Below are 21,967 nucleotides of genomic sequence, written 5' to 3'. Positions count from 1 at the left end.
TATTTTTGACCTTTCTATGAATTGTCCTTGTCTTTTTGGAGCCATGTCCATGAAGACGCAGGCATTATCTAAGTCTATTCAATGTTACCAGCATCAGGCAGGTCGAGCACGCCGTAGCTTGAGCAGGTTGCATTGTTCTCGATCGATGACGAAGTTTTTCCGGATCTCGGATGGGTCTGCTGACCAGACGTGGATGTGATGGACCCAGGTCACGACGCCGTCTATCTTGAGAGCGGTGGGGGTCGCCAGCACCACGGAGTTGGGTGTAGGGACCTTTCCATCGAGGCTCCAGGTGGTGCCTTTTGATGTAGACCCAATCTCCTGGTCTGTGCTGATGAGGAGTTGGGGTTGGGCCAGTCTCCTGGGTGGTGCCGAGGCGCAGCCAAATGTCCTCGTGCGCCCTCTGGAGCCCTCTCAAGAAAAGAGACAATTCTTGCAGCAAGAAAGTCAGGAATGATAGGGGGTGGGGCCTGCCAAACATGATAGGAGAGCCACCCATTCCCCGCCTGTCTTTACAGATTCCAAGGCCCATTGTTTTTACCTTGAGGAACTGTGAGCTCTATCCTCAAATGTACAAATACCTTTTAAGTTTACTCCAGAATTCCAAAATCCCAACCCAGCACAGAATATCACATAGCAAATCCCAGCAAACAAACAGATAGAGATGTTTACTAGTTAGGCGGGCCGATTCCACCTCTGGCAGAGAGCAAGCGCCCTTGGAGAAAGATCCCAGCGGCCGCTCAGGGTGCTTTGCTATCGGTCAGAGCACTCAGCCTTAAGAAGTCAAGCGTGTGCCTTTTTTTTTTTCTCAGACTTTCATATGTATATGAACAAACAATTATATCCAAGTAGATATACAAATATTAAATAAATATTTATATTTACATTCTTTCAGTGAACAAGTCCTTGACTTATGTTTTATCCAGATAGAAACGGCATTCATCACAAATAAATAAACAAACAAATCCAAAACCAAAACCCAAGAAAACCAAGGCCAGAAGTACCCTCTGACGTTTCAGGGGTACCAAGGGAGGAGAAGTTAGGCCACGTCCAGTCCTTCTCACAATCCACCAGTGACCAGTCCCAGCTCACTGGTCTATCATTTATTCATACCAAAGCCATGCCTTCCAGTTAGAACTCTTGGCCTTAATTTCTTGGTGTCATGTAAATAATGAACATTTCTCAGATTAGTAATATATTCAAAATTTTTAAGAGACACAGAAATTTCACTAGGTATATATATTTAAGCAATAAGGACAGATCAATTTACAGAAACCAGTTTCTACCTGAAATAATTGTACTTTAGAAATTGGATTACTGCTATCAGTTCCTTTTAAAGACTTGGCTATAACCTTTAATTGTCTTTAGTTTAAGGAAAGCAGGGTTTTCTAGATTTAAGAGATTAGTTTAAAAATAAATCCGCGAAGGAAGCACGCTTGCAGCCCTATAAAACTCCGCCTTAAAACCATGCGGCCAACGTGGCGGCTGCTAAGTCACGCAGCTCAGCATTGTGGCTGTCTAAACTGTTCTCTGATAGAAAAGGTGATTTCTCTATTTTTACAATAAACAAGGGAAGAGTAAACCAAAATCCCTAAAAGATAGATGGCCAACATTATATTGTATCAATGAGTACAAAAACAAGTTATACTAGTAGAAAGCTGATTTCAAAGGAGCCACCTTTTGGCCGCTTGACCTTTTCTGGGAAGGTTGGCCAGCGAAAGGTGTAGCCATTGAAATGCAAATTAACATTTCTAAAGATGACTGCTGGCGGAATCGGACCACCTGCATGCTAGGGGAAGGGCATGTCTACCCTGCCCTCCACCAAAAAAGGGCATAGCTTCAGACTTCCCAACGGTGAGAGAAAAAAAAGACCTTAAACTTTTAGCTGGCAAGTTAAATATTCAGTCAACCAATAGATTTAATTCTGTTCTTTAGATTTCTCATGAGGCAAATTAGAGTAAACTGCTTGCTTTTTTTTTTACTTCCAATGGGCTCTGGAAAACCACATTTGAGCCCTGCAAACAATAAGGACAGATCAATTTACAGAAACCAGTAAAAGGCCTTCCTGGTCTTTTCAGATGTAAATTGACCACATTCTTTAGGACCATCTTTTTAAGGCCAAAACAGCCTTGGGTTTTTATTCTGTACACAGCAAAAGGTTAGGTTTAGCTCAAAACTATGCGCACTTGTTTTTAAACTGGCCCTTCCCCTTTACACGTGCACAGAAATCCCGGATGCATTTTAAAACTTTTATATTTCTAGCTGGGGCGATCTCCATGGGAAGAGGCCGGCTCGCATCCAGAGCCGCAGCCACCCCCGGCCTCCCGGGTGTCCGGCCCTCAGGCTCCGCGGGGGACCTTCCCCAGGACCCGACTCCGACGGGGGCCTCGCTGCTCCCGCCTCCCGTGAGCGACGCGCCAGCCCCGCCCCCCGCGCTCCACCTGGCTCCACTCACTCGCCACAAGCCCGGGGCCAACACCGGCCAATGCAGGCCACCGCCGCCACCAGGCTCCGAGAACGAGCTTGTCCGCGCCCGGCCCGAGCCTCCAGGGCCGCCCCCCGAAGGCGCGCCGCCGCCCATGGCGCCAAGCGCAGGTCCAAGCTGCAGGGCTCGGGCTGCCCGGGCTGCCGCTGCCTCTCCCGGCCTCCGGCCTCTTCCAGGCCACGCCGCTCGAGCTCCGGCTCCGGCCCAGCGCCCGCCGCCGACCGGGCCGGAGGCCGAGCCCCCAGGGCCGCGGCCGCAGCCGAGCCGCCCGGGCCCGCGGCGCGGCCGGGCTCCGGGGCAAGGGCTGCGGTCACCTCGCTCCGCACTCCTGCACACCTGCCCCCAAGCGCCCGCCCCTACTGCGCAGCAAGCAGCCTTAGTGCGCTGGCCTCAGCCTCTGCACGCCGGCTTCAGCCTCCGCATCCAGGCGCATCTTTCCTCTCCTGCGGCCCGAGGCACAGTGATTCCCAGCTCACCTTCCCTGCTTTTACATTCATATACTTTCACCAGACATTCATTCAGAGTTCAACAACTTCCCAACTCCTGAGGGAGCTTTAAAGCCTCCCCCAACCTCCTTGAAATGATCAATCACAATACCCAAAGGAGCAGTCTGAGTCCGTCCCATAACATCCGTCCAGTAAGTCCACAGAAAACAGAGAAACAGGCACAGACAAACAGGGCCCAAAGCAGCCTTCCACTTCCATGGAGGAGACAGACGGTGGCTTACGCCAAACCGGCGGGAGCTGCCCACCTCGTCTCAGATTGGGGTTTCTACAGACCTCCCGACTTTTCGGAAGCAAAATTACACCCCTACAGATACAGATGGAGGATCGAGGCATCCCCCGACTCCTCCCGCCCTTTGACCCCCATGTGCGTCCACGGTCAATGTGGGCAAATACAGATTTCAGAAGTGAGCTCACACAGAACAGATAAAGCACACAGAACAGACAAACATAATACACAGACACTTACCGCGGCCATGCCGATTCTACGAATTGGGGGAGTCCCTACATGGTCTTGGGAACCCCGGGCGAGCTCCCAAATGTTGTGCCCAGATTTCAAGATTCCCAAGAAACCACATCAGGGAGCCAATTCGATGTAAAAGCATAAGAATCTGTATTCAAGCTAGCTTGGGCTCCCCATCCACCAGGCTCACCGACATCAAGGCAAAACCAAATGGCTGAGCGAGCAAACCCCGCCTGAAGACCGGTTATATAGGGGGGGTTGGAGTAAGGGGAGGAGAAAGAACTGTGCTCTGCCGCCTGGGTGTGGCTAGCAGAGTAGGATGTAGCCCCTACCCTGGGGCAACCTAGCCCTCGCCCTTTCAGGGTCAAGGGCAGTATCCCGTCCTCATGTGAGGCTTTGAGAGAATTAAGGACACATTTTATGCAAAGAGAAGTGTCTGGCCCATAAGTGCTCCATAACAGAAAGTCAGTACTGCTACTGGTTTGCTTCACCCCTTCCCCACCCCTCTTGAAGGGTCCTGGAATCTGAATTCACATGGAAGTCACAGTAGAGCAAAAAAACTACAGGGGTGAGGGAATGAGGGGAGTGTGGGGGAGGGGGACGGGGAGATAGGGAAGGGAAGGCTGATGAACTTCCAGCAAAGTCCCCAGTTCCTTTCAGCCACCTTCCTCTGGCTGCTCCATCCAACTGACAGCTGGGGCCACTATTCCCTAGTTGGGGAGGCTGCCAAGACAGGGACAGGAAGCTGAACAGCGGTTTGAATCCATCCAATCTTCCTGTGTTTGTCAGTCTGTCTGAACCCCACTGGGCTTCCTCTGCACGTCCCTGCCAGGCTGAGGGGATCAGGAGGCTGACAGTATGACTCACAGCTGTTCTTATCTGGGCTTCCATCCTCACCCAGAGCCCAAAGGCCTAGAGGGAGGCCGCTGGTCACCACCCAACATTCAATGAAAATGAGGACTTTTGAATAACCTAGGGGATTTATAAAGGGAAGAGGGAGAAAAGGGAAGAGGGGGTTGGCAGGGTGGGTGCAGAGAGAAGCCCACTTCCTACACGCTGCAGGAGCCCATGACTTAGCGCCGGAGCAGTTGGTTTTCCACTTTAGAAAATGACAGCTAGCACTCCTGTCTTTTATAACTCACCGTGGGACAGGTCTGCATGTAGAAAGAGAATTCCAAAAACAAATCTGCTTATTTTCCAAGTACAAATTATCAGCCGCAAATCCCCTTCCCAACACCCCACCAGTGTGGCCAGTGGTCCTAGCGCGCTACCTAAGTCACCTGAGCAATCTGGGGCCGTCCCTCTGTAGCCAGGTCCCGCCAGCAGCCAGCCCTGACCCGGACTCAGGCCTCAAAAGCCCCAGGAAACCCCAGCGCCCAGCAGAGCCCCCGCCGACCCAGGCACCTTGGCTTCCTGGAGCCTCTGGCCCCTGGGCAGCGGAGCTGGCCCTTAAGTAGGTGGGGAATTGACCAAGGAAGCTTGCCGGCTGCCAAAATGCAGTTCACGTGTTAGAATTCATAAGACTAAAAAGCACCATTCAACCCCAACGCCTTCATTGAACCGAGAAGGAAACAGACCCAGAGAAGGAGCGAAAGTGGCCCAAGGTAACACAGCGAGTGGGCAAAAAAGTTCAGACTAGCACCCGGGAGGGCTCCGAGTGGCAGCCGGACAGGGAGCGCATCCCGCCGCCTTCAGAATCCTCTAACCCGCGGCCGAAGCCAGGTGTGTAACCCTCAACCCCAGTTACCTTCTGCCAACCGGGGAGCAGGAGCCTCCTCTTCCCTGAGGGGCGCTGGCGGCTCTGCCTGGCTTGCCAGGCCAGAGGGGCTTCCAGGTGTAGCCCTGCAGCTGTCAGCTCAGGGCTGAGTGCTGGCCCCTCCCACGGGCGCTGGCACTGGCAGGGGCGGTGGGCGGTGCTGGGGCTCCCAGGAGCACCCGCCAATGGAGCAGATCCTGCTCCCTCAGCCCTCGCCTCCCAAGGGTCCCAGCTCCCTTCCTGCCATTTGCCCACCTTTTCCAGCCTCTTATCAGTTTGCTGCTCCTTCTAAGCCCTCAGGGTTCTCCTGCCCAGCCTTCTCCAGGGCACAGAAACCCCGAAAAAGCTTTTTTTTTTTTTTTTCTGCGCAGAGTGCAGCGCTGTTATGTTGTGACCACTGTGCGTTAAGGGACTTGGAGCAAGAGAGCGGGAGCACTCCACTCATTTGGGGTCAGCCACCCAGCAGGGACAACTGCGCTGAGTGGTGTGGAGCCTGGTGACCCCAACAAGATGGGCACCAGTTTGCTCACGAGTAAATAGGTAACAAATAACTCCCAGGTTGTTGAGAGGATTCAGTGAGGTGATGCTTTACGTTTCTAATAAACACCGGGATCAATAGTGAGGGCAGTTGTAGGGCCAGAGCCCCCCCAAGGGGTGGGCAGTGAGGACTGGCAGGATGCTGGAAGGTGCTGGATGGTGTGAGGCATACCTATAAAGGCAATGTGATATTATAGCCAACTTGAAAAAATTACTGATGATGTGGCAGACCAGGCAAACTTCTGAAATTGGTGAACCTTAAGGCCTTCTCCCATCTTCCCAGTTGGTGCTATCTATCCAACTAAAGGTGGCCCAGGTCAGCGTTGGATTTTTCCAAAGATCTTCCTTCTCCCAGACTTACAAATGTGGCAACCCAAGGGCCTCTTTCAGTGCTGGGGGCAGGACTGCTAACCTGCTTAGGAATCCATGCACTGTGTTAACATGGGTACTCTAGCTTTCACCCAAACTTGTGGAGTCTGCTGTGTCTCCGTGCAGGGTGAGCTCTCAGCATGCAGAAGGGGATCAAGCTGCTTTTCTTGCCTTTGGTGAGACAAATTTGCAAATAATTTCTACTTAGGGTAATGACTGCTTTGAAGCTACAAAGTGTTTAATAGTCACATGGGACGAATAGGACAAGAAAAGCTTAATTAAGGTGTGGACAAGGTAAGTCTTGGGGGGGCGGCTATAACTTAGGTGGGATGGAAGCAGGAGAGAGCAGTGGGTGCAGGCAGGCAGGGAAGGCATGGAAAGATGCCTGTCATATATAGTGGCTGTGTGACAGGCAGGCAGAGATGAAGCTAAGGTGATCCATACAGACGGGGTGGTGTGCCTGCGGGAAGCAGCTGTATCTTGTTGGTGATGGCTGCTGGTGAGAGATTTTAAGCAGAGGGGTAGCATGGCCTCATTTTCTTTGGTATCTCACTTTCAGTGTTGATAGCACCTTCCTTTGTTATCTCCTGTGCTATACCAGCACGGCCAAGGGTGATCCCGAGTGGGGTGGGGTGAAAGGATTGAGAAAAGACAGTTAAGAGAATGATAGCTGGGTCTCAGTGGGACGCTGCCTCCCTGGTGAGGAGACAACGACCATGCCCACAAGCCCAGTCTTTATTTTATAGCAGATGCCACGAGGTAAAGTAGGGGCGTGATCAAGCTGTTTACAGCATAATCCTGAGTTTCAACCATACTCAACTATATGCACATGAACTCTAGCACAAGGCACATGGGGCCACGTGTTCGCACTATAGGTTCACTCTTACAACCACAGCTGTTGGCTATGATTGTGCTGGGAGGGCCCTGCCCTCCAGCTCGGACTTGCACGTGGCAATGAGAGGACCCTGTCCTTTCATTAGTCTGAGGCTTGAACCTGGCCAAAACATTGTAGCCGCACCCCATATATTCCCCTTTACTTTTGTTTTTAAACACGCCCATTTACACTATCCAAAAAACTCTAAACAAATTATTCAGCATCATCAAAACATCAAAACAAACCCCTGGCTGTTAACAAAACCATAAACAGCAATGTTAACAAGAGAACAAAATTCTGGCTACTAACAAAGCAATCACAATGAAAATCAAACTACAAACATGTTAACGTTTTCAGGATATCTTACTCAAAGTCCTTAGATTTAGCTCCACAAGATTTTAGGGAAAACTGACAGTTCAACAATGCTAACATAGCTTCCACTTGCTTTTCTAACATCTGCTTGGTCTCAGTTGCCATCTTGTTCAGCTGACTCCATGCTGGTATCTCTGTCACTAGCGTAGTAAGATGATGCTGATGCAAAGATGTCCTTGATGCAAAACCAGTCCCCTGGTCAGGCTGTTTGGAAGGTTGACCTCGACACTTAGTCTGCACCAGTCCCAGTCAAATCATCCCTGTCCACGTAGGTGGAAGTCTGGTCCCTTCTAAGCCTCTTTCTTTATCCGCAGCTGCATGGAAAGGAGCAACCCTCAGTCCTGCAGAGCTGGAGACTTCCCACTCTGAATCTGGCGTCTCACACAGAACCAAAGTCCCAGGGAGCTATCAGTTCACACATGCAAAAATAACCAAAGCCTAGAAACAATGCAGCTGCTGCAAGAGCTTGCAATCTAATTCTAAAACAAATTTACTTCCTTAAACAGCATCAACCACAGCCATCTTCTGCTTTACAGTAGCTTAAACAAAACCTAGGAGATTGCCACTTTATTTTGTATTTCCTAATTATTTTCTTACCGCTTATTTTCTACCACTTATTTCTCTGTTTCTACTTTCTTTCTATTGTTACTTTATTTCTACCACTTTTTTTTTCACTTATTTCTCTACCTCTAACTATGAACTACAGTGGGGCCTTGACTTACCAGTGTCCCAACTAACGAGTATTTTGAGATTCCAGCTGTCTCTCGCAGTTTTTTTGCTTTGAGTTGACAGAGTAATTTGAGTTAACGAGCACCTTAACGAGCTTGGTCTCTGAAAGAATCAAACTTGTAAGTCAAGGCCCCACTTATAGGTCGGCTTGGCTGCCCCTGCCTAAACCTTCCTGCGTTGCAACCATCCGCTGGTTTCTACATTCCTACAACTTATTTCCTACTCTCTATTTCTATGGCTTATTTTCAACTGCTTACTTTTCTATTGATCTCATCATTTATACAGCTTATTTTTTAAACCAATAAATATAGCAAAACCAAACTTAGTCCTCAGTTTTGGCTGCACAAGATTTTATAGAAGACTGGCAGCTAACCAATGCTAACATAGTCATAAACATGGCTGAAGGAGTAGCTTCCACTCCTCATTTTTCTGCTATTTGCTGGGCTTCAGTTTTAGCTTCTTCAACTGACCCCATGTTGGCACCTCAGCCCCTAGTGTAGCCTTTGTTTTCTTTTTATTCCTCTTTGCTGTCATCGGGGCAACTCTCAGTCCCTTGAACGGAGGGACAAGGAGCTTCTCTGAGTCCATTGTGGTGCCGCACGTACCATTCTGGCACCCAAATTGGCTGCACTGCTCCTTCTGGAAAGACACAAACACAACCTCTTCCCCACATCATTACTGGATCTGGTCCGAACCATCGTCCAGTTTGTCAGTCTTTCCACTGGGCTAACCCAGAGGAGGCTATTGTGCTGGAGGCCTGATTCCTTTCAGCTGCTGTACAACCCTCTGCATCACAATTCAAAAACTTTAAGACATATATAGCATGACTGAGTTTATTTTGAGGTGACACGTAACATCCGTCTCCCCCCCCCCCCCCCTTTATTTTTAGTAATTGCATTTTAAAAGTAGGATTGGCTCTTTCCACTACTGCTTGCCCTTGAGGGTCATAAGTAATACCAGTTTTGTGACAAATTTGATACTGTTGACAAAACTGCTGAAAAGTGGAACTAGCGTATGCGGGTCCGTTGTCTGTTTTCAGCTCTAAGGGAGAACCTAGCACCGCAAAGGCGGCTAAGCAATGATTGATTACATGCTTGGCGCTTTCTCCTGTTTGGGGAGTCACAAAAATAAAGTGAGATCAGGTACCTATGGTAACATGTGCCCATCTCTGCTTACCAAATTCTGGAGCATGGTTGACATCCATTTGCCAGATTTGATTAGGTTAAGACTCCTAGGATTAACCCCTAATAATTGTACAGGGCAATGAATTATACACTGATCACACTGCTTAACAATTAAATGAGTTTGCTCCCGAGAAATACGGAATTGTTTACACAGGGCAGCATTTTGATGATGCAAAGCATGGGAGGGCTGTGCAAGAGAAAATGGCGTCTTCTCCTGCACCACAGCAAGGAGGCGATCAATAGCCTCATAGCCATAGCTAACGGACCAGGGAGACCTGAATGAGACCGAATATGGCCAATAAAGCAGGGAAATTGTCGTTCTCTAGTGACTTTTTGAAGGCTGAAAAATAAATTAAAAAGTCCCTCTGAATTAGTATGCCCTATAGTAGTTGTCTCTATAATTTTGGCCATACTTACCACGTAGGCACTATCACTATACCAGTTGATAGGCTCTGTAGCAAAATGTATCAAAGCATAGACAAGGGCTTGTATTTCTACCCATTGTGCTGAGGTATAAGGGGTTTGACAGACCTTGGCACCTCTGTTGCAGTAATATACAGTTTTTCCAGAACTAGATCCATCTGTAAAAATGGTTAATGCTTGAGGTATAGGTTGTGATTTTATTATCATTGGGAAGATGAAGATAGTAACTGAAAGAAATTGTAAAATTTTATTTGCTGGATAGTGGCTATCAATCTGTCCACAGTAATTAGCAACTGAAATTGCCAACTTGTTGACCGTTGCCAGAGCCAGTCTTGCTGTATGCCTCAGGGTCTCAGCCCACCAACTGGCCCAATCCAAGACGGCCTCGAGCAATCAACTGCAACACTGAATCATGAAAGGGAGTGAATACCTTAGTTGGAGAATGAGCCAGGTGTAGCCATTCAATGACTCTAGCATCTTGCCAAATAACCCCAGTGGATGTATGTATAGTGGGAAAAATTAAAACTTGTAAAGGAAGGGAGTAATCAATTCTAGTAAGCTGTGCCGAATTTAGGGCACCCTCGACTTTATGTAGGGCTGTCCTGGCTTCCGCTCTCAAAAAGCGTGGGGCTGTCGGAGATGGATCGCCCCTGAGTACATGAAATAAAGGGCTTATGTCAGCTGTAGTTGGTTTTAAAACAGATCGAACCCAATTAATGTCTCCTAATAATTTTTGGAAGTCATTTAAGTAAAGTGTCAGTCCGAATTTGAGTTTTCTGAGGTTTTATTTTTTGTCCTTCAATAATGCTACCAAGATAAGAAAAAAGAAACGTTCTTTGAACCTTTTCAGGTGCTATGCATAATCCAGCACAGCACAAGGAATCCTGCAAATCTATATAAATGGTATTTAAGAGCATCTCATGTTTATGAGCTAAGAGAATATCATCCGTCTAATGAATAATATAAGCCTCAGGATATTTTTCCCTTATAGGATGTATGGCAGCAGCCACAAAATCCTGACATAAGGTAGGTCTATTAGCATGCCTTGAGTCAATATTTTCCACTGATACCTTTTCATGGGTCCATTGAAATTTATTGTAGGGACACTAAATGCAAATCTTTTGCTATCCTCAGAGTGGAGAGGAATAGAAAAAAAACCAAAAACACTCTTTTAGATCTAATACCAATAAATGATATTGCAATGGGATACCTGTGGGGGATATTAACCCCGATTGAAGGGATCCCATAATCTCCATGGTGTTATTAACTGCCCTCAGGTGTTGCAATAGTCTCCATTCACCAGACTTCTTCTTTATCACAAATATGGGTGTGTTCCATGGACTATGAGTGGGTTCAATATGCCCTGCCTCAAGTTGTACTTGAACCAACTCATGTGCAGCTTTTAATTTTTCTCCTAATAGGGGCCATTGATCAAGCCAGATAGGGGTATCTGTAAACCAGGTAATCTTAGCTGCTGTAAGCTGGATCAGAGAAATGATCAAGGCCCCTGTTGAAAATCCTGGTAACCCAATTCATGCCTCTCCCTTTTAACAGACATTGGGATAAACAAAAGCCTTTCTTGCTGCTTCTTTCCCTGCCTCTTTTGGGGGTGAAATTCTTGACCAGAAGTAGAAATAGAACTAGGACTTGTTTTTAAAACTTCCATTTGTTCTAACATCTCTCGACCCCATATATTGACAGGTAAATATTGCAATACATGAGGTTTAAAATAACCTGTATTTCCATCTGGATCTTCCCATGGAAGGAGTTGAGCACTCTAGAGGTTGAGTAACATGCCCTACTCTGTGCAATTCAGAAGCTGCGGGATTTAAGGGCCAAGCCTGAGGCCAGTGTCTAAAGTCAATGACTGATACATCAGCTCCGGTGTCTATAACCCCTTTAAAAGGCTTCCTATTAATTTTAGTTCTAATTCAGACCAATCTTGCTTAACTATTCTTGCCCAGTATACAGCGTCATTGGATCCAAACCCCACTGCACCACGGGGTCGACCGATTAAAGGCCGCCCTTCTACATAATACAGCAGAAGGAAAATTTGTGCCATTTTTGTTTCTGGTAATACCTGAATTACAGTATTGATTGTTTGTGCTATTACTTTAATTTCTTCAGTATAGTCCTGGTCTGTTACCCCAGGGAGAACTTGAAATCCTTTTAATGTTAAACTGCTTCTCCCTAAAATTAGTCCCATCTTGCCTGCAAGAAGGGGACCATGCACTCCCGTAGTAATGGCCTGAGGCCCCATTTCAGGTTTTAGTACACATCTGGAGGTAGGATAGAGGTCCATTCCTGCGCTTCCCAGGGTAATAAGGTAAAGGTCTCCGATGGCTGGCTTTGGGACCAAGCCGCCTGGAAAGGCTGAAGTGGTGTCAAAGATATGACCCCTATTGTTGGGTGGGGCTGGGGCTGGCCCCTCTTGAAATTTCCTTGCCTATAGGGTATTGAATTATCATTAACATCAGTCCATGAGTAACATTCATTTACCCAATGCTTTCCTCTCCTGCATCTTGGACATAGTCCAGGCTGCCTATTTCCACTCTCCATAGCCTTCCGACCTCCATTTCTGACATTGCATTCGTGTTTTTTTTTTACTGCATTTCTATGAATTGTGTCCCCCAACCCTCTCCCATAGCCATATCCCTGGAAGCATCTCCCTACAGAAAGCAGATTAGTGACTGCCTGGGGCTAGGGCTGGAGGACAGGGAGGGGGCACTGGAAAAGGGAGGCAACAGTTAATGGGTATGAGTTTAAAGTCCTATAATTGACTCCTTTCTGAGGGGGAGTGGCCGGGCCGTGGAGGGCGTGGCTGGAATCTAGGGTGGACCTAGCCAGCTTAAAACTCTGCTGAGGCTTAGTGGCTCAGGCTATGATGGCTGTTAAGCCTGGAGGCATGGAGGAATGCGCTTGCCTCTGCAGCTTGGGCTCTTCCCGGGGATTTCCTTGTGATCAGGAGTGCCAGGGCCCAGCTAAGATTCAGAGGCCAAGGGCAAGCACTGTCTTCAGGAGTGCCAGGGCACAGCTGAGACTGTAGCCGCCAAGGGCAAGCGCTTTCAGCAGGATTGCCAGGACCCAGCTGAGAAGGCAGAGGCCGATGGCAAGCCGGCCCTGGCAGAGAAGCACTTCGAGGTGGCCGCAGCCGCCCCCTTCTCTGCAGGGAGTGGAGGAATGGCGAGCCCCATGCCGCCCCTGCACTGCTCGCTGCAGGACCTGCCTGTGGAGATGCTGGTGAACATCTTCGCCTCGCTCCCTGGCACCGACCTGGCCAGCCTGGCCCAGGCCTGCACCAAATTCCGCCACATCCTGTGCACTGACAGCATCTGGAGACAGCGCTGCTGGGAGGAGTATGGCGTTCGTGAAAACTCGCAGAACCCAGCGATGATCGGTATGTCTTATTGAGAGGTCTCCGCCAAGATCTTCCCATACAGACACATGTTGGGATTGTGGCAGCTAGATCATTGCTATAGAACACTGCTGAGTGTAGTGGTGGATGGCTTATGCATTGCTGCTTGGACATGCAGGCCTTCCTTTAACACCCATGTGGATGACCCAGTGCAGTTAGAGCCCTGCTTTAGAATTCTCCTGATGGAGAGGAAATCAGCCTCAGTGGAGTCCTACATGGACAACCCCTACAGCTTTTTCCACAAACGCCACCTGCAGATTCAAAAGGACAGATTCAGCATCCAGTGTGTCAAGAGAGACCACCAAAAGGATTCACCATGGCGGCTTAGGGGAGAACGGGGGCCAGTGCTGTTGGTGGAGGACTTTCTGCTTTATAACCGCCTGACCTACTGCCGAGTCTACCTCCCGCCGAGCCACGCGGAAGACCTCATTAGGCCAGGCCGCTTCCAATGCGTATACTATCACGACAGCCTAGAGATTGTCATGCTCAGCTTCCATGGGAAGTATGCCAGTGTCATCAACATCACGGGACAGGCCATGAACACTAAGTTAGAGATCCACCTCATGTGCCGCATCCACCAGCCAGATGGCGAGATCTTCCGCAACTTCAATGAGCTCTTCCGCGTGGTCCAGGAGATTGACGAGCAGGTGATCCGGGAGCAGCAGCAGGAGCAGCAAGAAGACGGGACGGAGGAAAGTCAGGGACATGGCTGGCAGAGCCCTGCCCAGCCCAGCGTCTGGGAGTCCAGGGCTGCAGCTTCGGAGGAGCAGCCTGTTTCGTTTGTTCTGCCTGAGGGCGTGGGCTCAAGAGACCAGAATTACCCCCGAACCTGCAGGATGTGTTTCTATGGCGTGGAAGCTACTAATGTTACCTCACCTACGTTCGTCTGTGCCACATGCTGCCCTGGAGTCTTCATCTTGTTTGATGAGAACCACTTCAGGTTCATCTGGCTGGAGGCAAAATACTCCATCCTGTTCGGCAGAGTCCAGAACAACTTCCAGAATGTGGAGGCACCATCCCAGCAGGTCTTCCTGGAGATGCTGTTGCACATGAAGTCCGGGCCCCCTGGGAGGAACAGCTTGCATGCACTTTGAAGATTTGACCTTCTGACCTCGTTAAAAAAAACCAAAAACCCTCCTTTTAAAATAAAATAAAATAAAATAAAATAAAACTCCTAAAAAATAAAAAATACCTCCTTTAATTAAAAACTTCGTTTCAAAAATAAACTCATTTAAAAAATTCAAAAACTCCTTAAAAAAAACCCTCCTTAAAAACAAACAAACAAACAAACAAAAAATCACCTCCTTACAAATGACATTGATCCAGCCTTTCAAGGTACAGATGATTCGCAAGCCCATGTGATCCATCCCGGACTTGGTATCTGGGCAGGGGCCTGACCATCCATCCAGAGAGGGAGGTGGGTGGGGGTTCGACCACAGGACCCAGCTCAAGACGGGCCAAGGAGCCTGTCCGGCCCTTTGCTGGTCGAGAAGCGCCACTGCAAGCCACTCTCCTGCAGCCACCTCTGGGGAAGGCAGAGCCGGGTGCCTGCACTTGACCCGACCGGGGAAGGAGAAGCAGGGGCCGCGCTGTCTACGAGAAGGCAGGGGCTGAAGGGTGCTCATGGATGCCCACGGGCCATTCAAATCAAGAAGTGTCCACGCATGATTGCGGATGTACACACACAGACACGCACACCGAAAACCACACCCACACCCACACCCACACCTACTCACCAAACCCCCCTCCCCCACCTCCAAAACACACACACACACACACACACACACACACACACACGGGAGCACAAGTTCCGCTATCAAGATTTGTAATGAGTGACCCACGTCTAGAAGATTTACTGTGGCTTTTTTCCTTGTGGCTTGTCCCGGGCCCACCCGAGCCTGTCTAAATATGTATTGTCGCCTCTTCAACCCAGAAAACAGCGATGCCACCCCGGGAGGCGTGGAGATGGAGCCCTGCGGGCCTCCTTGGGCACCTGCCCCATCTGCCAAGTCCTCCCCAAGCTCAGGAATCACTTCGGCGGGCCAGCGGCACCCTCTACTGGTCCTGGAGCGCCAATGCAAGCCTCCTCCCCACCCCACACCCGCATCCCCTTGGGTAACCTCCTCTGGGGAAGGCAGAGCCTGTGTCCGGACCAAAGAGCCCTTCCCGCCCTGTGCTGGCCGAGAAGCGCCAATGCAAGCCACCCTCCTGCAGCCAGAGCCAGGTGCCTGGACTTGACCTGAGCGGGGAAGGACAAGCAAGAGGCTCGCTAATATACGAAACCATACACAGTTTATACACATCAACTTCAGCCTCTGCCTCCCATGACCTCCAAGGCCAGCTTCATTCGGTGTGTCTGCGTCTCTGGTCTACCCCCGTCTGCCACCCACCCCCACACACACCCCACCCGCTCCTGGCCCATTCCCTTCGAGGAATGAATGCCAGGCACAGCCACGTTCAGCAGAACCTTTCCTTTCGGTCCTTTGGGTGAATGCCACCTGAAGGGGCGTGCCCTGTGGGGCCTAACTTGGGGCATGTGCGCCCCCACCTGAAACTTGATGCCCAACCGCTGATGCTTTCAGTCCTGGGGGCGGCTGATTGGTGGAGTGGGCGGGCGGCTGATTTGGCTCCTCCCACAACGCTCCGGGGCTATAAAGGAAAGCAGGGTCTACTCTGCCCAGCTTCTCAGTCCTAGGCTTTTAGTCTCGGTCGTGGACCGTGTTCACCAAGGAAGCTTTCACGGGAGAGATCTCGCCAAGACCCGGTCCAGAATATCTTGAACACATGGTACTAAAATTAGCAAAGGAATCACCACCTCCTTCTGAAGACATAAAAACGGGTGAGGGTGAAGATGAGGAAGATGATGATGCTGTACCGAAAGGAAATGCAGGCCCTGGTGCTCACCGAGACAAACTTGTGACAGGGGAAATATAGAGATATTTGCCAACAAATTGGGTGAACAATGGGACATTCTGGCTCCTTCTACATCATCCCATATATAAAAGCAGAAGAAAAAACAAAAACAAACAAAAAAACCCGACAGAAACAAAAAAAGCGTACAAAAACAAAAAACTCTCCTAAAAAAAAATCCTCCCCAAAAACCAAAATAATAATAATAATAACAATAATAAACCAATAAAACAAACAAACAGAAAAACCCCACAGGAAATCCTCCTTAGAAATGACATTAATCCAGCCTTTCAACGGGCAGAGGATTCTGCAAGCCCATGTGGCCTAGCACGGACATGGTCTCTGAGCCGGGCCTGACAATCCATCCTGAGAGGGAGTGGGGGTATGGCTGGGCCGGGGGGGGGGGGGGGGGGGGGGGGGGGGGGGGGGGGGGCGGGCGGTTGGAAGTCCACCAGATGGCCCAGCCCAGGCGGGGCCTAAGAGCCCGTCCCGCCCTCTGATGGTCGAGAAGCGTCAATGCAAGCGCCCCCTCCTGCAGCCTCCTCTGGAGAAGGCAGAGCCAGGTGACTGGACTTCCCCAGTTCTGGTTAGACCCAAGGCGGGAAGGACATGCAGGGGGCTCTGTCTTCGAGAAGGCAGGGGCTGAAGGGTGCTCATAGATGCCGACGGACCATTCAATGTCAGAAGTGTCCGTGCGTGACTGCAGATGTACACGCACAGACGCAAGCCCGCGCGCCCACACACACTCCCAAACGCACACCCACACCCACACACCTAGTCCTCCCCCCCCCACACACACACGGGAGTACAAGGTCCGCTAACAAGATATCTGCTGAGTGACGCACTCCTAGGAGATTTACTGTGGCTTTATTCCTTGTGGATTGTCCTGGGCCTACCGGAGCCTGTCTAAATAGGTATTGTCCCCTCTTCAACCCAGAAAATGGCGATGCCTCTCCGCAAGGCCTGGAGATGGAGCTCTGTGGCCTTCTTGGGCACCTGCGCCATCCCCAAGCCCCGGAATCGCTTCAGCGGGCCAGTGGCGCCCTTTACTGGTCCTGGAGCGCCAATACAAGCCTCCTCCCCACCACCCCACCCCCCACCTCCTTCCTCAGCCTCCTCTGGAGAAGACAGAGCCAGGTGTCTGGACCTCCCAGGTGTGCATAGACCCCAGGGGTGGGGGAAGTTCCAGCCGGGGGCGCTGTCTGCAAGAAGGCAGGTGTGGGGGTGTGTCTGTTGCAGGAGGGAGGACGGGGCGGGGGGAGAAGAGGGGTTCTCTCAGATGCCATCCCACAATGGAAATCCACCAGTTCACCTGAGTGGCCAGTGGATATACACACATGGAGCACAATGTCGTGCACCGTGATTTCTCCCGAGTGATCCGCTTCTAGGAGATTCACTGTGGCTTTTTGCCGGGTGGCTCGGGCCTGTGGCTGAGATTTGACGCTCAGATTGAGATTCTGATCACACCTACAGTACAACTGACCTCTTTGGCTTCAATGGTTTTGAAAAACCGACGTCATAGGGCACATCTGAAGGAAGGCATCCTATTCATTTCCTAGAGTCGCCATGTCCCTTTGCCACCAAATAGGTGGGTTATAAGAACAGAGAGGAATCCCCTGAGAGTCCAGATGCCAGGAGTCACAAATCAAGTTGCCCCTGGGACCCTGGGGAGCGACCCCATGCATGACTCGGCCTTGGCTCGAGCCACAACCCAGGCAGGGCCAGAGCGGAGAAGGGGACACCGTCACCACAATGGGCCCCACGACAACCTTCCTCTTTTCCCGTTGGCCGCGTGGGGCGCGAAGAAGCTTCTGAAAGGAAAAACCGTGGACTCGGGGCCTCGCCCGTATCTCACGGGGCGCACAGACACCATCATCTACACTTAGGGGGATGGAGGGCCTAGGAACGGGCCCTGCAAGGAAACCCCCAGCCACGCCCACACTCGGGGGCGCACGACACCAGGGGGACGATTGATCGGCAAGCGATACTCAGACAGGCGTAGCCCCGGGAGAAACCCTGGCCCGCAAGTGCGTTCGAACTGTCGATGATCAATGTGTCCTGCAATTCACATGAATCCTCGCAGCTAGCTGCATTCTTCATCGACATAGGAGCAGAGTGATCCACCACTAAGAGTCGTAACGTTTTGGTTTTTGGTTTTTGCTCCCTAGCATGGCAACATTCTCTTCTCCTCCTCAATCCCCACATCCCACTGGTTGTGGGCGCGGACTCCTCAGGCAGCCGTCTAAGCTCAAGACAAACAAGACCAGACTCTGCAGGTCGGGAAGGTATGACCTTGGGGTGGTCCGAAGCAACAGCCACAAAGGGGCGTGCTCGGACACCCCACAGGCGCCCAGGGATAGGGAAGGGCAAGGGGTGGTAAAGGGCGAGGGGACCTTTACCCCTGACCCTCCCCACGGGCCGGAAGCCCCCAACCCAAGGAGGATGAGCCACCCCCAGGGGTCTTTAAACCTCCGCGCCTGGAAGCCCTAGGTAACTGGAAAGGGGGAAGCGAAAGGTCAGAGCGGACGGGGTGGGGAACCGCGTTTAAACGGGAGCCTCCACCCCTGAGGCCTCGACCCCTCAACCCAATGGTTCCCACAACCTGCACAGGCGTAGGGCACAGAGCCCCCCGTCGCTGCCTGCCCAAGACGGGGCCTCCAGCTGACCCAGCAACGGGCACGATGCCCCCCCACCAAGCCCCTTCAGCGCCGACCAACCACCTTCATTTCCACCACCTGGCAGACTCCAAACCGGGAAACCCCGCGCAACACACCTCAACACTCGTCCTGGGGCCGTTCCCCCCTTCTCTCCCACCACCGCCCAGGACTCCAGAGGCCACCAGCAGTCACACAGCCCCATCAGAGAGTGCTGGTATAGATGTGTATGGATCTGTCCCTGTTCGTCAGTCTATGTTGTTCTCTGTATTCCACAAATGAGTGAGATCATGTGCTATTCATTTTTCTCTGACTGGCTAATTTCACTTAGGATAATGCTCTCCAGTTCCATCCATGCTGGCAAGAATTCCTTCCGTTTTCTTCCTACTTTTTTTTTTTTTTTTTTTTACCGCAGCGTAGTATTCCACTGTGTGTAGATGTACCACAGTTGTGTGTGTGCCTGTTGGTGTTTACTGCATTTCTGTGAAATGTCCCCCCCTCCACTCCCCACCCCACACCCCCAAACCCCTATAGGCATATCCCTGGAGGCATCTCCCAACAGAAAGCAGCTTAGGGTTTGGCCCCTCCCTTGGGGGTGGGGGGACACCCAGGTGCCAATGGCACCTGAGGGCTTCCAGTGTGGTGGGAGCAGGGACACCTTGCAGGTTACATTACTCCATTTCTGGAAGAGGAAACTGAGGCTGAGGCAGGTGAAATTGATTTGCATGAACAGGTCAGTCATCAGGAAGACCGGAAGCTGCAGTTGAAGAAGTTGAGGGCCAGGGCGAGGGTTTCCTTCTGAACAGGGTGAAGAGTGGGGGCCTAGGGAGAGAATGCCATCTGTCTGCAGTCAAACAGCTTAGCTCTACCGAGGGAGGGCATGACTAGTCCCTGTGTCTGTGGGGCCCTTGGGAGCAGCGTCTGAGTGAGGCGCGTGCTTGTCTGTGAGTTTACTTCCACAGTCATGCACGGACACTTCTGGATCTGAATGGTCCGTTGGCATCCATGAGCGCCCTTCAGCCCCTGACTTCTCGTAGATGGCGCGCCCCCTGATTGTCCTTCCCCCCTCAGGTCAAGTCCAGGCACCTGTTTCTGCCTTCCCCAGAGGTGGCTGCACGAGGGTGACCTGCATTAGCGCTACTTGACCAGCAGAGAGCGGGATGGGCTCTTACACCTTGCTTGGGCTGGGCCCTCTGGTCCAGCTCCCTCTCTGGATGAATGGTCAGGCCCCTGTCCACAGACCAAGTTCGGGCCAGGCCACATGGGCTTGCCGAAGTGTCTAAAAGCATTGAAAGGCTGGATCAATGTCATTTCTAAGGAAGGTTTATTTTATTTTATTTTATTTTATTTTATTTTATTTTATTTTATTTTAGTGTGTGTGTGTGTGTGTGTGTGTGTGTGTTTGCGTTTTGGAAGTTTTTTTTTTTTTTAACAAGTTCTGTTTTGTTTTTTTTTTAATTTTAAAGGAGGGTTGTTTTTTTTGTTTGTTTGTTTGTTTGTTTTTGTTTTGTTTTTTTAAACCAAGTCAGAAGGTCAAATCTTCAAAGTGCATGCAAGCTGCTCCTCCCAGGGGGTCCGGACTGAATGTTCAAGGGCATCTCCAGGAAGGCCTGCGGGGACGGTGCCTCCACATTCTGGAAGGTGTTCTGGACTCTGCCAAACAGGATGAAGTATTTTGCTGACAGCCAGAGGAACCCGAAGTGGTTCTCCTCAAACAGGGCAAAGACTCCAGCGCGGCGCCTGGCGAAGATGAAGGTAGGTAAGTTAACACTAAACACTAATGGTTTCCACAACATAGAAACACATCCTGCAGGTTCGGGGGGGAGGGTGTGTAATTCTGATCTCTCGAGCCCACGTCCACAGCTAGAAGAAACGGAACATGCTGCTCCTCCGAAGCTGCAGCCCTGGACTCCCCGACGCTGGGCTGGGCAGGGCTCTCCCAGCCATGGCCCTGGCTTTCCTCAGTCCCATGTTCTTGCTGCTGCTGCTCCCGATCACCGGCTTGCCAATCTCCTGGACCACACTGGAGAGCTCTTTGAAGTTGCGGAAGATCTCGCCACCTGGCAGGTGGATGCGGTGCATGAGGTGGATCTCTAACGTAGTGCTCATGCACTGTCCCGTGCATGAACGGGGGTGACCCTGGCATACTTCCAGCCATTTTGGCTCCAGTAATTGGCAGCAGCCATTTTGTTTTTAAAATATATCTTATTGATTTTTTTACAGTGTGGAAGGAAGAGGGATAGAGACTTAAAAACCTCAAAGATAGAGAAACCTCAATCATCAGCTGCCTCCTGCACACCTCCTACTGGGGATATGCCCCCCACAACCGAGGTATATGCCCTTGACTGGAATCGAACCTGGGGCCCTTTAGTCCGCAGGCCGATGCTCTGTCCACGGAGCCAAACCAGTTAGCCGCAATTTTGAAACGCCAGAGGTCAATCCCTCTCTTTTACCCTCTCCCCACCACCCCAAATCCCGCGTTTTAACTTCCCCGTTTTAATAGCACAAAATACAAGTACAAAACATTGTACAAGTATACTTTTTACTACACAAAGGTGGATTGATACCTTTGCGTGGTTGTGGTTGTTTTTGTTGTTGTTGTTGGTGGTGGTGGTGGTGGTGGAGGTGTGTGTGTGTGTGTGTGTGTGTGTGTGTATGGAGGGGGGGGAAGGGGAGGTGTGTGCGTGTGGGTGTGGGTGTGGGTGTGCTTCTGGGGGTTGGTGTGCGCGTCTGTGTGTGTAAATCCACAGTCACGCACGGACACTTCTTGATCTGAATGGTCCGTCGGCATCCATGAGCACCCTTCAGCCCCTGCCTTCTTGCAGACAGTGTGCCCCCTGCTTGTCCTTTCCCGCTTCTGTCAAGTCCAGGCACCTGGCTCAGACTGCAGGAGGGTGGCTTGCATTGGCGCTTTGTTGGGAGCCATTATAAATCACATATACATCTCCAGCTTACAACAATAGGTTTCTGGCTCCTCCAAGCCAACTCCCAGTTTGGCCTGGAGTTAAATAACATACCCTCACCCTAAGCACAAAGCAAGCTACATCTCCGCTGATAAGCTGCGACATTCCAAAGCCTGTTTCATCCTTAACGACTTCCTTTGCCCGCCCCCTCCTCTAGAAACAACATAAATACCAACCGCTGTAAAAATAAAACTGAGGCTTGATCAGAACTTTGTCTTGCCTCCATTTCTTCGCGTCTCCTATCCTCTCATTCCTTTGCAGGATTTGGTGCGGTGTACCCACGAAGCGTGCCCTGCAGGTCGGGGCAGTGCTTCTCGACCAACAGAGGGT

The 21,967-nt window shown here is 50.7% G+C and overlaps 1 protein-coding gene and 1 non-coding gene across 2 annotated transcripts; one reads left to right on the top strand and one right to left on the bottom strand.

Moving 5' to 3' along the window:
• The first annotated feature begins 1,802 nt into the window (after positions 1-1,802).
• Positions 1,803-14,204, top strand: LOC139000725 (F-box only protein 31-like). The gene is made up of 4 exons (XM_070402804.1): positions 1,803-1,854; positions 2,344-2,595; positions 12,682-13,092; positions 13,261-14,204. Exons 1-4 carry the CDS (start codon positions 1,803-1,805, stop codon positions 14,202-14,204), a joined length of 1,659 nt encoding a protein of 552 aa, XP_070258905.1.
• Positions 14,205-18,002: 3,798 nt separating this feature from the next.
• LOC139000747 (5.8S ribosomal RNA) lies at positions 18,003-18,155 on the bottom strand. The gene has a single exon (XR_011469695.1). It is a non-coding gene; the product is annotated as a 5.8S ribosomal RNA (ribosomal RNA).
• Positions 18,156-21,967: the final 3,812 nt, after the last annotated feature.

Source organism: Myotis yumanensis, unplaced genomic scaffold (genome assembly GCF_028538775.1).
Source record: "Myotis yumanensis isolate MYYU_CA2020_CCGP unplaced genomic scaffold, mMyoYum1.0.hap1 SCAF_27, whole genome shotgun sequence".
Lineage (NCBI taxonomy): Eukaryota > Metazoa > Chordata > Mammalia > Chiroptera > Vespertilionidae > Myotis > Myotis yumanensis.
Note: the sequence above shows the minus strand (reverse complement) of the source record. Positions and strands in the feature narration are given on the sequence as shown.

What these genes read in the sequence shown, in the direction of transcription:
- LOC139000725 (XM_070402804.1), top strand. Translation starts at nt 1,803, where the DNA reads ATGTCTACCCTGCCCTCCACCAAAAAAGGGCATAGCTTCAGACTTCCC. An exon ending in TAGCTTCAGACTTCCCAACG is followed by an intron (nt 1,855 to 2,343) that starts GTGAGAGAAAAA and finishes TCCGGCCCTCAG; the next exon opens with GCTCCGCGGGGGACCTTCCC. An exon ending in GCCCATGGCGCCAAGCGCAG is followed by an intron (nt 2,596 to 12,681) that starts GTCCAAGCTGCA and finishes GGCCCAGCTAAG; the next exon opens with ATTCAGAGGCCAAGGGCAAG.